We start from the raw sequence: 13,285 nt of genomic DNA on the forward strand, positions 1-13,285 counted from the left end.
TATATAACAGTAGGGAACTTACTGGGTAATTTGCAGGAGGGTGTTTCGGAAATACGGAATGATGGTCGTTGGCAGGGAATACACAGGGAATTAATTGATTGATTGATTGATAGCGTGCATGGAATCCCACTGCTAGCTAAGCTCACATGCATGCGCGTAATGTCAAACCCTCGGCAGAATTAAGGGACTGGATTGATCCCCGTTGGTCAGCTCGAATGCTCGATGGAGCATCTCGATCATGAAGCCAAAATCCAATTCTTTCCACACCATTCCCGGGTTAGCCGAGGATTATGCCGCATGCGTGCATGTGTCCACTTGACAGTCGGCAAGTTTTGCAGGCAATTAATGGCTGATTGTGCTGTAATGTCGTGAGAATGCTCTGATCGATCTCGGACGCGGGAGTTAATTATCAAGTGTATTGTGAGGAATGTGAGGGCTCATATAAACTAAGGGAGGACCCACATGATGCCACGAGAGGGCCAGCGCCGTGGGCACATGGACGACCGTACGTGACATGATGCCACCCCAATCAGTTCCGGTAATTCAATTGGTTCTGGTTCTGGTTTGGCTAATGCCGTACTTTGATCTGTTCTGTTTTTTAGGGAATCCTGGATTTTGAGTTTGGCAGAGGCGGTCAGTCATATCGGAAGCAAGCCTGATCGGAAGATACCAAGTCAGGCCCACGGCTGATGGACAGTTAGGCACTGCTGAGTTGAACTGGCCCATTGAACTAATGGGCTGCACTTAGAGCGAGCACAACGCCCAAGGTCATTTCGTAAAAAGAAGAACTTCTCATGAAAGTTCTGAAAATCCCCAAAACTCGGTCCCACCCATACACAGCGGCACACAATCCGTGTGAGATCGGACCGGACCTTAGACCCGTGTTTTGGTGTGAGATGGATGAGGAGATTTTTTTTAACCCGAGCATGAAAATATGGAAGTCGAACCAGGACCTCAAGGGTTCTATGAAAGCCCCTCGCCATTAGGCTAGAGACCCTTCCACGGCCCTTGGTAATAAGGCGCCGGCCGACCGTCATCAGATCGGCCGTAAGGACGGAGGGGGTGGGGGACCCAAGAAAATACATTTTACTTAATAGTTACTAATAAGCTCATTAGCAATTACTTAAAAACTAGTACAATGCCCGTGCATTTCCTTTCGTTTTCACATGTAAACATAATACACACGAAAATTCAAGTTTATAGAAAAGACAACAACATAATTTCACATTCAATCGAAATGCATTTTGATATGTTAAAATTATAAAAAGCCAAGAAAAGAAACACTTGCACTTAACTCTCATGCAACCTTGAATGGTAAAATAAAGTTTGAAATGAAGAGTCTCTGATCGATGGAGTTGATAGATTATCTTCCATAAACGCAAATTAGATAGCTTTTTTATATCCCCTGGCTGGATAATATCCACTAAAAGAGGCCTAGTGGATGACACAAAACCTCAATAGGATACAGATAGTTTGATCTGCTCAAACAAAAGCTCAAAAATCACAGCTAAGTGTGAACAGTAGTAGGTTTTAATAGCACAAAGAAATGGAAACTTACCTTCGCCAGGCATCTGTTCTTTCAATTCACACTAACTTTTTTCTAACAAATGCAGAGTAATTTCTCCAAGATGCAGAAAAATGCAATAGTAATAGATCTGAGTAGTCTGATCTAAAACAATGCGACTATCTGCACAAAGTCCTGAAATTATCTTGAGCATCATCCAGTATGATATATTCTTGAAAGTTCAAATGAAACTTCTTGATAAGTTTCAGAAATTATTTTGATAGCCTCTCTGATATACATCAACACCCAATCAAAACTGAAAAACAGAGCACGGAAATATATACTCCCTCCGTCTAACAAAGGATGTCTCAACTTTGATTAAATTTGAATGCATGTATACACTAAGTCATGTCTAGATACATCCAAATTTTGACAAACTTGAGACATCTTTTATTGGACGGAGGGAGTACCGTATTCCAAATTGACCGCAAGGGTGAAAGAGGTAGGATGCAGCAGTACGGTACTGCGGGCGACGACAATTGATGTCCAGCCGAAAGTCCTCGACAAGTTAGTAGCACACAGGAAGGCTCCCACGGAGGGCGGTGCAGTAGATCAGTCCCATGCCGAAGCCTTCGCCGACGCGGGCCAACTTCTTGGCCAGGCGACGGCCTCCCGTGCCTAGACCTGCAAACTTGTGACCCTCAGAGTACCCTTTGACCCTCCTTAGTTCAATCAAATGAACTAAAATTTTAAAATAGCACAACATTTTGAAAAACTAGTTCATTTGTTTGAACTAAGAAGAGTCAAAGGGTACCCTGAGGGTCACCATGTTGCGCCCCTACCCGTGCCCCTCCCCATGGCGCGGTGCGGGTCGGGTAGATGCGGGTGCGGCAGCGGTGGAGATGTAGGTAGCCTAGCTGGTGGTCGAGGCGGAGTGGGAGGGAGGAGGCCTAGCGCGAGTAGGGGCGAGGCGCGCGATGGGTCGCCAAGGCCACGATGTGGCGGGAGGGGGCAGGCGCGAGGAGGATGGCCATCGTGCATCGTGCGAAGGTTAGTTTTTTACCGTGAGTTAGGAGGGGCGGAGGCAAGGTAGAATTGCAGCAGCTGCTTCGGCCAAAGTCCATGAAGCGAGCGGAGGAGGAGATGGGGCCGGCGGCCACTGGAGGAGGAGGAGGTGACTAGCGGCCACCGGAGGAAGAGTAGGGGGGCGGGGGGGGGGGGCTCGGGAGGTGGAGGAGGGTACCGGCGCCACCGGGCACGGGAGCAAGGAGCGGCCACAGGAAGAGGAGGGGTGGAGGCAAGGGCCGGCGGCGCCGGGCACGCCTCGGGAGGTGGAGGAGGGGGCCGGCGGCGCCGGGCACGGGAGCAAGGAGCGTCCACAGGAGGACGGGTGGAGGCAGGGAAGAATTGCAAAAAGAACCTCGAGTTTTGCAGAAGTCCAGTTCCGTCATCAAATTTGACTGCACGATGTTTTCTTGAAAAAAGGAAGGACCAAAACGCAAAATTGCCACGACGAACGAAACCCAACGACGGAAACACTACTCTTTTTATTATCAGGTACAGATAGGTGAAGTCCCTAATTTCGCTCCCCTCGCATCTCTCATGTCAAATTCCTGGCTCCGTCCCTGGCCATATAATCAACTTTAAAACCCAAATCACGGTCCTCTGATCATCGCCACGTGCATTATTTTTATTTCTACGTTTATGATGTTGTAACATTGGCTTCTCAAAACCACCCTAAAACCTTGCGATGTTTAGGTCAAGTCCATGTAGCAAAAATTATACGTATGCAACAAGTTCATATTAGTTGTCCCTAAACACTTTTAGAAGAAAGGTTACAACATATATATTAGTTCAACATATTAGAAGAAAGGTTACAACATGTACAACATAAAGTTCATATAGTTGTCCCTAAACACTTTTAGAAGAAAGGTTATAATATATATATTATATTATATATATAGCAACGAAAAAAACATTTTTTTAGAGAGTACTCTCAGACTATGAGTTTTGTATAGCCGTTTAGTCATCTCGACAAGCGCCTACTTACAGTACTTTTTTTCCTTCTGAAAAGGAGGACATTCCTACGGGCGCCTTTGCATCAATCGATGCACACATCCATAATATTATTGAAGTCACAAATACAACTCAAAATTAATGACAACAAACTAGAAAACCCTCCAAGCTTAGCGCCCTCATGTCACATCCGAACAAAGACACCATTCTAGGTCGCTTGTCTTCATCATCATACTTCGTTGCAGCAACAATGGTGACAGTAACATACAACGCAACCACACCAGATGTCGCCGCATTACCAGAAGCATCGCCAACAATGACTCCCCCTCCAACATTGAGGACTATCGCATGGTCTTCAAGACTGACCACCATGCCCAACAACTACAGACACCACCACCTCCATGGGCGTCTGGGCCCGACTTATGGTCCATGATAGTCGTCCGTAGACGCTGATGACGAGCGGCCACTCAGCAGAGCACACCACCGCACCGCCATCTCCTCCATGCAAGCCGCGTATGATTTTTCGTACATATGAAACCTCGATGGACTGCCTTTCCCAACATGAGCCACCGTAGTTCAGACGCCTGACAACGACAACTCCGGCGCATCTTCCAGTGGCCCCGACCTCCGTCAGCCCCTCTACCTTCTTTCCTCCCGGCTCGATGGTTCCTCGGTGGCGCAGATCAAATTGCGTGCAGAGGGCCCTCTGCCATGTCCCCTCCCGGCTCCAAGCCGATGCGACAGACCCTACCGCCGTAACTGACGCCCTGGCGCCTGGCCCGCCGACTAGGGATGCACATCAAGCTTGAGTACCAGTATATATAATCTTGGTTAAACACCAAGCCTGGTCCTCGGGGTAAATTGCATGAGTATCAGGACAACCCGTCCTCAAGAATAAATAGGAACCTAAATTCGCGTCCGTGAGGATTTGAATCCAGGTGTTGGGTTTGTACATCCACTCCCCCAACCAATTGAGCTAGGGTCACTCCCATCCACGTGCTTGCTGACTTAATTAATTGTGTCTATTTATTGCGTCAAATGTGTCTAGTTACATGTTAACTATGTCTACTTGACAGGTTTAATTAACTATGTTCGATTTATTCGTGTGTAATTACCTGGTTATACATCTCTACTTCCCGACTTAATTACTATTTTATCAACGTCTAATTGTAGGTTTAACTGTATCTACTTATCGTCTTATCAACACTTACTTATGCATGCGTACTTACCGACTTACTAGTTTATCCACACCTATATACTTGCTGGTTTAACTGTTCTACTTGCCAATTTATCTATATATACCTACTTATCAGTTTATCCACATCTACTTGCTAGGTTAATCTTGCCTACTTGTTGGTTTATCCATGCGTACTTACCCACTCGCTTGTACATGCACACTAATCAGATTATTAACATAAGTTACGCGTTTAATGGACCACATTTGCCAAGGTATTTACCATACCATATAGTTAACATTCACTTAACAACCAATTTATCCATGCACATGTACCAGCTAATGTAACACACAAATCTCAATACAATGCAATGTATACGTGTCAGGGTACAGATATGCTCATCTAAAACACAAACTTATCGCTCAATCATCATATATTGACAACACTCGCGCGCATGTTTATCTACAACATATACCCTGATGGTATAATCGAACTACCACCTTGTAGTGTAGTTGTGTACTACTCTCCCTCCGTTCCAAAATGTAATAAGCTCTAATTTTGTTCTAAGTCAAAATTCTTAACTTTGACTAAGTTTATAAAAAAACAACCAACATATACTAGTCTAAATTAATTTTATTGTATCCATCGTGATATACGTTTTACGGCATACTCATTTGATTTTCTATATGTTGATACATTTTACTATAAATTTAATCAAATTTTAAAATTTTGATTTAGGATAAAGTTAGCACTTATTATATTATCATACTTATAAAGTTTGGATTTGGTGGTCGTCAATTCACTTCTTTATAACCACTCTCTTATCACTCCTGACAAGTAGATTGTACAAACTTATGAGTTAAAATTTGAAGTCATAATCCTCCCTTACATAGTTTTTACTACTGCATTTCCTCTCCTGAGTTTGGGTTTAGAGTACAAATTCAGCAAAACCTATCAACAGGCTAGCATTGGTTCATAAGCTTACTATCATGTTGTCTTCAGTTGTAAAAAGAATTTATTGATGATTCCGTAGCAAAACACGAACACAAAACAATTAGCATTAAAATACGAAGTTAGTTATAATATAGGCTGGAGTACGACCATGCATTCTTTTTTGTGCATGGCACCGACGCCCCGTGTACGGATCCCTACATTATGATGGAGTGATTTTGTGTGGTAACGGATGGTGCTTCAGGACAATGCATGCATACAACAAAATCAGACCAGCGCAGCCCAATAGGCCCAACACAGAAGGTAACGTAATAAGCCCAGGAAGATCTGGCATGACTAGCATCGATCCGAAGCGTTCTCAAGAAAAAAAAACGCATCGATCCGAAGCGTGCGAGGCTGCGAGCGAGTCAGCGGCCGCTTGAGAAGACAGAGCAGGGGACGTGCCCCCGCTAGAATTCCGAGTCAAATTACGCACAGAAAGTCAACACCATGCAGCAACAAGCTAGCTAGCACTAGCAGCCGTAGCTCTCTATGCTCGATCCCCTAACAAACTACCAAGTCCGACGGATGATATACCGTAGCACGTACGGTCGTGCAGTGGTCAGTATGTGAACTGCAGGTTGCTGATGAAGGACATGCCGAAGCTCCAGCTGGCCGGCACGACGTTCTGGAAGACGATGGTCTGGCCGCCGGTGGTGGTGACGCCGAAGGTGATGGCCTGACCAACGAGCCCTGCCAGGCACTGCCAGTTGGCGCCCCAGTTCCTGCTCATGGCCACCTGCCCCGTGTTGGCGCTCTTGGCCCACATGGCCTGCACGGACCCGCTCCCGCCGACGTTGCTGACGAGCACCAGCTCGAAGTAGTTCTTCCCCGTCACCGTGAAGCGCACCCCTCCTTGCTTCACGCAGGACACCCGCTGGTACAGCACCGGGATGTAGCCGCCCTGGTACACCCCGATCTGCAGCCACGCCGGCTCCGCCATGTCGAAGTGCGCCCGCGGCGGGTTGCACCAGCCGCCGTTGTTGCTGGGGAGCGCGTAGTTGGCCGGGCAGAGGTTTGTGGCCGTGATGGTCACGCTGGTGCCCTGCCGGCACCACTGCGGGTTCGTCTGGTAGTCGCAGCTGATCTGGTAGCACTGCCCGCACGACGCGCCGTCGTTGAACATCGCCACGCTCAGCGCCGCCGTGCTCTTGCCGTACCCCGTAAAGTACAGGTTGCCGTACCCGCACGCGCCGCCTGCACATAGATAGACATATCAATGCAAGTACACGCATGCACTAGTCAAGAAACGTTAATTTCATGACTACTAATCGGTCCAGGACGCTCGATTAATTATTGCGTACCCATGGTGCCGGAGGCGTCGCTGCCTCCGTAGAACGTGGCCGAGCCCTGGGACCAGCCAGCGGAGGCCGGCGCGAGGAACATCAGCGCGGCGGCGACGGCGAGGGCGAGGAAGGCGGGTAGAGATTTGGACGCCTCCATTGTCATGGTGTTTGTTCGATCGACACGGAGCCCGACGGTCGACAGAGTGCAGAAACAAACAGCTGACAAGTGATCAGACAAGTGCAGTGTGTTGGGTTTACTGCAGCTTGTTAGTGGCGCGGTTCTTAAATAGGAACTGTGTGGATCGATGAACGGCTTCTGATTAACCAACGTCAGGATTACTAATTCAGAGTCCAAACAGGGGAACTTAACTGAGGCGCACGCGGGCATGCACGTGAGTTGCAGCTACAGTGCGCGCGCGCGCGCGTCGTCGTCGATCAGATCGACCGTGCCCCGCGCGGCTATCTCGGGACGGAGCCTTTTTTATTCCACAGATGCTACTTAGTAACATGGTCTCTGGTTTACGAAGATTCTGATCTGCATTAACTTGCATCCATGCCGTGCATGCATATGTCACTGGCACAGTCTGCGACTCGATCGCTAGCTGCATACATTTTCTTCTGCTGATATATCTTCTGGCGAGGAACTGTGAGGATCCAATCGAGCGAAATGAATGGCGTAGAGAATGAATATATATGTGGAGAGGTTGACATGAGAGTAGATAAATAACTGGATACAGTAATGCACCAGAGAGTAGATTATTCGTCGGAGAGGTCGTCGGCCCACCGGAGCCTTCGTGCAGGCATCCAGATCCAGTGAATCCACGCCCGTCCAGATTGAACCGTGGTCACATCTGCATCAGGATTTGCTGGATGTGCGTCCGTCCTGGATGGATCATGGATGAGGCCACCGATACCGCGGCGCTGTTGATAACTTGGTCAGGGTCCCTGGTCAGGGTTTAGCTTCCTACGGGCGCAAACACCGGATGACGGCAATTCCAGCAGGGCGACCCAAACGAATTGTTTTTTGTGTCCGTTTTGGTCCGTTTTGATCGCGGGCCGTACTGAATGCGTTTTGCTGCCCGGACTTCGTCCGTTTGGGCCGCCCACCACCCCAGCGGTGCGACCCAAATACGGCGGCCCATTTTTGGCGCCCAGATTCAAAACTCTCTCCTGTTCGCGGCCCGACTCCCCACCGGCAAGATTGAGACCAAATCGATGGCAATTTAAGATACGAAAATACAAATTAATGCACACGTCTCACCGGCATACATAGCAAGCATAGTTCCATACACCAAAATGCAACAGATTTGGCCGCATATCATTCCTCCAGGCGCCGGCGCATCGCGCTCTTGTATGATCTTCCTCGTGGCCTCGAACCAAGCTCGCGTCGGAGGGTCCATGAGGTTCAAGTCCGTCGTCATGATCCTTGTCTCCTCGGTGAGAAGGTAATTGTAGAAACCACTCATTATTGCGAGGCTTGTTGCGTAAAACACCCACTATTCATACTTTTTGCGCAAAACACTTACTATTCGTCTAATCAGTTGCACATAAGTCCTAAACTGAGTTTCCGCACGTTAACAACGTTTTTGACCGGTCGGGCCCACCCGTCAGTTCCAACACGGCAGCTTGCTCACCTCCGGGCCACCGATAGCCTCACCCAGCCCGCCCACTTGCGTGGCGCGCTCCAAAGCCGTCGTCGTCGTGAAGTACTCCTCGAGCTCCTCCACCATGTTGTCCACGTGCCGGTCGAGGTACCGTCTCTGCACCGGTGAAATCTAGCAGGTTCGGGTAGCACATGGCTCCGCACGCGAGGTGCTCGAGCCTCGGTGCCGAGATTACCACCTAGGCCTCCCTGAGGAGCATCCTGCGCACCCCACGACGCGCAGCCCCGGAGGGTGCAGCTCGAGCGAGGTCATTTCGGAGAGCCGCTCCAGGGAGAGCTACTCGAGCGTGGCCGTGACCGCCTCGAGGCACGGTGCGGCAAGGCCCTTGACGTGCTCGACCCGGGCACGCCGCAGCCGCAGGCAGCAGCTGGCCCCCCAAGTTGGCCTCGTCCGCGCACCCCAGCTCGATCCTGGCGTGGCTCAGCCAGAGGTCCGCAGCGCATCCAAGGTGCCGGCATCGGCGCCAGGCTCGCGTTGCCCAATGTCAGCCGGATCTCCTCGTCTCTTGTGGATGCCAGGAGCTCAGCCATGAGCTGCTGCTTCCTCATCTTCGGCTCCGGCTCGCACACTCTCGTCGTCTTTCGTCTGGGTCCAGCACGGCGTTGGGGCCGAACATCACGAGCATGGCCTCCACTCTCGCGTACGTCGGAAGCTCGGCAACAAACTTTCTCTTGGCTTCATCCTCGTCCGGCGCGACGGGCGGCACGACGACCGCAACAAGGTGACGTGCGCCGCCAATTACCAAATAAGACAGGAATAAAGTAAATATTCGCCCGCGAAATCCTTATTGAATTAGAATACTTTACCGCAATTCAATAATTCAATAAATTCAATAAAAGTAAAAAGAAAGATATTTTTTTAAGAAGGATTACGTTAAAAATAGAATATAGATAAATAGACACACACATCTAGATATATTCTAGATCTTCTTTCTTCACTATATATTTTTCTATTTGAACAAAATTAACTATGAAAAATAAAAAAAAACTAACTTTTTCTATTACCTATTAATGTGTATCTATCCATAATATTTTTGAATATTATAGAATTAGAGCAATTTGCACGCTTTCTCATTTAATTCGCGAGGAGCTGGATGAGAAGAAACTCTCATGTCCAGTTTTGACATGACGTCCTCGACGACCTCGGTGGGTTCTCGTGATGGGGCAGGCCCAGTACCGGTTGTGGCAGGAAGTGCAGTTCTCGAGGAGGCACAGCACCCACGTGTTGCGGCGGCGCTCATGTCAGCATGGTGGAGGAGCTCGGGGAGTACTGCACGAGGACGACGGCGTCGCAGCGCTCGGGCGGGCTGGGCAAGGCCATCGGCGTCGACCTGATCCATGTAGGCAAGCCCAGGCTGCCACGTTGGCACCGACAGGTGAGCCCCACAGGTTAGAAACGTCGTTAATGCATTGAATTCAGGTTAGGACTTATGTATAATGGATTAGACGAATAGTAGGTGTTTTCCGCAAAAAAGACGAATAGCGAGTGTTTTGCGCAACAACCCAACCAAAGTTGAGTTGTTTGTGCAATTTCCTCCCTCAGCGAGCATAGCGGGCCGCGGCTGCTGTTTTGGTTGCCGCCGCATTGGCCGCCTTGATGACGAGCTTCCTCTTTTGCACGATGAGAAATTCCTTCATTTGCTCCTCTTTTTACCACGGCGCTGTTGATAACTTGGTCAGGGTTTAGCTTCCTACGGGCGCAAACACGGGATGAGACCAAACAAGCAATTCGTGGTCGCCTGAGCTGATAGCGAGACCTTTTACTTGCTAAGGACGCTAGATAGTTGCATAAAGAAGAAGAAGAAGAAGAAGAAGAAGAAGAAGAAGAAGAAGAAGAAGAAGAAGAAGAAGAAGAAGAAGAAGAAGAAGAAATATATTCCGACCCTTGATGTTCTTGCCTCATCATTCATCAGCCCCTAATATGAAGATCTTTGTGGGGATCACCAGTCATCAGCCCCTTTTATCTGCATCACCGACTTCTCTATGAAACGGTGTAGTGGAAATTTTGAGAATCGAATCTTTGTGGGGATCATCAGCAGTGGCGGAGCCAGAAACTAAGGATGGTGCTAAGATAGATCTAATTGTGATATATTTGTGGGTCTTTCATACTTATGATCTACATACCTAATCACCTCTGATTCAATACACCCCCCTCCTCTTACGAAAAACACAAGGACGGGCCAGATCACTCCGTACCCTTTCATAAAAAAGGGCATGATGGGCATTAAGCAATATTTCTTTCTCTCTTTTCTGCCTGGCTCCGAACAGCACTCGGTGATTACGATTTTTCCGGATATTGCACCGTTGGATCTTCACGAAATTTCATGAGATAGTATTAGACACAGTTCCACACAATCCCACCGAAGGGATCGGCAAAAAGTTTCTTGATCCAGCGGGAAACATGCGAACAAACCATATGTTCATGCTGTCCGGCACGGACACGAGTAATCCAAACATCACTCGGTGTTTTGAAGTTTTTCGGAGATTGCACTGTTGGATCGCGATGAAGTTTCATATTGTATAGTAGACAAAATTCCGCACAATCCTACCGAAGGGATCAGCGAAACCCTTCTCGGAAACATGCGAACAAGTTGGATGTTCATGCTGTCCCACACGGTCGCGAGAATTCGAAACAACACTCATTGTTTCGGATTTTCCCGCAAATTCCACCGTTGGATCGCGATGAAATTTCACATTGTAGTAGTAGACAAAATTCCGCACGATCCCACTAAAGGGATCGTTGAAACATTGCACGAATCAGTGCGAAACATGTGGACATCGTACTATCATGCACGGCTTCACGAAATCCGAACAACACTCGGTATTTTGGTATTGGCCGGAGATTTCATCGTTGGATCACGATGAAATTCCACAACGTCGTAGAATACACAAGAAATTTCACGATGAAATTTTTAGTAAAGAGAGGAAGAAACCCACTAAGGCCATGTTCGGTTCCATCATACCGGTGGGGATCCCCAGTGAACAACGCTACCGAACGGGCCAAAATGGAGGAGTTGTTAACTTAGCATGAGGCTGTTGTCTATCTCTTCTCCCAGTAACAGTTGTAGTATCAGATTGTTGCGGATGCCTTAATTGTTCTATGTATCATTGTTATGCTCTCATTTTACTTCATGGCCTGACCACAGAACCAAGAAAATAAAATGCCGAGATGCACAGAGTCCGCGTAAAGGAGTTTGTCGCTGACCCCAAATCTATTACTATCTATTAAATTGCAGTTGGTGGTGAGTTCTGTGGACGTTGCCCGTACGTCACCCATCCGAATCCCACGTATGCTAAAAAACCAAAAATCCTGAAGCGTTTTTCTTTATTCCTCCCGTCTCTCTGTTAACCACACCATTTCCCCCGATCTCTTCTCCCCGGGTCCTCCTGTCTCCTTGTTTTGGCGGCTGAGACGAGATCCAGCCCGCTGCCGCCACTTGAGAAGGGCTCGCAGCGACGCCCTCAATGAGTACTATCCTCCACGAGCCCCTCCACGACGTCCTTGGCCCCTTCCTCCCCGAGCCCCTCAGTCTAGCAGCAGTTCCAGTATTACCTAAGGCGTGGGTCTCCAAATCAATTTATGCCGGCCGACCGTATGATGGCGTAGTTTTAGGACAACACAACAGACCTAAACCGAAGCAGATCTCGATGGGCAAATCGATTTGTATCATGTTGCCCGTAGGAGAGGGATAGACAGCAACAACGATGGTGGTAGGGAATCGTCTCATGCTGTAGGATTTGAATTGGAGGTGACGAGTATTAGGGGCCTCGTCTCATGGACGCACGCGCCAGATCGATCAGCCTCGACAATCCAAATAAATCTAGCAAATTGATGAAGAATCTGCCCCTTTAATCTTTCGAGAGGTGAATGTGCTTGAATGATTAACAAGAGGTAGAGGTACGCAGACTTAACAATCCATCTTACTTGATGGGGAGGGCGTCGTCGTGGGCGTCCAAGCACGAGAGCCCGCCCGCACCCTTCTTCCTCCTCGGCGAGCCCTCGAGCAATGTCCTTCATCTTCCTCGCCCTGCTGCCACCTGGCACCACCGCGGGGGGTGGCGCCACAACGGAAATCAGGTCTGGCCGCGAAGGACGCTGCTCTCAATATCATTGGTGCCCGCAAGCAATTCATCTATGCTTTGGCGGTAAACGCACAAACCCCGTAGCATGCTCCTCTGCTCGTCGATGAAGAAACCGGGACAGAGCTCTCACGCTAGATCGTAGCCGCAGCGTCCCGATCAAGAATTCGCCGATGGCAGCAGCGACGCGAGAGCGTCCGCGAGGCCGCGGCAATGGCAGGCTGCGTGAGGGACCGTGAGGCGGCTCCGGAGGGCGGCAGCGAAGGTGATAAGGTGTGTTTAGAACATTATCCTTGTCCTTAGGATGGACCAATTTTTTAAACTTTGAGACATGCATCGACGAAACCAGGAGGACGAGATATATGATTAGCGATAGTCATTCGACGAAATGAAGTGATATGCTTTGGCATGATGAGAGAAGATACAAGATAATAATTTCTATTTTCGTTGTAAGGACACTCCGCTAGTTTTGAATAATTGTGCAGGTTGGATTTTGCTCATCCGGAAAGTTCAGATTTGTGAAAATGTATTTGTCCTCTTCATACGAAGTCCTTGTACAGATTTTTTTTTT

The 13,285-nt window shown here is 48.6% G+C and overlaps 1 protein-coding gene across 1 annotated transcript; it reads right to left on the bottom strand.

The window, feature by feature from the left end:
• Nucleotides 1–5,885: 5,885 nt before the first annotated feature.
• Nucleotides 5,886–7,287, bottom strand: LOC100839117 (expansin-A15). Its single transcript, XM_003573921.3, has 2 exons — nt 6,990–7,287; nt 5,886–6,882 (listed from the first exon to the last, which is right to left on the bottom strand). Exons 1-2 carry the CDS (start codon nt 7,132–7,134, stop codon nt 6,248–6,250), a joined length of 780 nt encoding a protein of 259 aa, XP_003573969.2. The 5' UTR covers nt 7,135–7,287; the 3' UTR covers nt 5,886–6,247.
• Nucleotides 7,288–13,285: the final 5,998 nt, after the last annotated feature.

Source organism: Brachypodium distachyon, chromosome 3 (assembly GCF_000005505.3).
Source record: "Brachypodium distachyon strain Bd21 chromosome 3, Brachypodium_distachyon_v3.0, whole genome shotgun sequence".
Classification (NCBI taxonomy): Eukaryota; Viridiplantae; Streptophyta; class Magnoliopsida; order Poales; family Poaceae; genus Brachypodium; species Brachypodium distachyon.

Coding starts and splice junctions, on each gene's coding strand:
- LOC100839117 (XM_003573921.3), bottom strand. CDS start 7,134: ATGACAATGGAGGCGTCCAAATCTCTACCCGCCTTCCTCGCCCTCGCC. Junction 6,883..6,989: donor CGACGCCTCCGGCACCATGG/GTACGCAATAAT, acceptor ATCTATGTGCAG/GCGGCGCGTGCGGGTACGGC.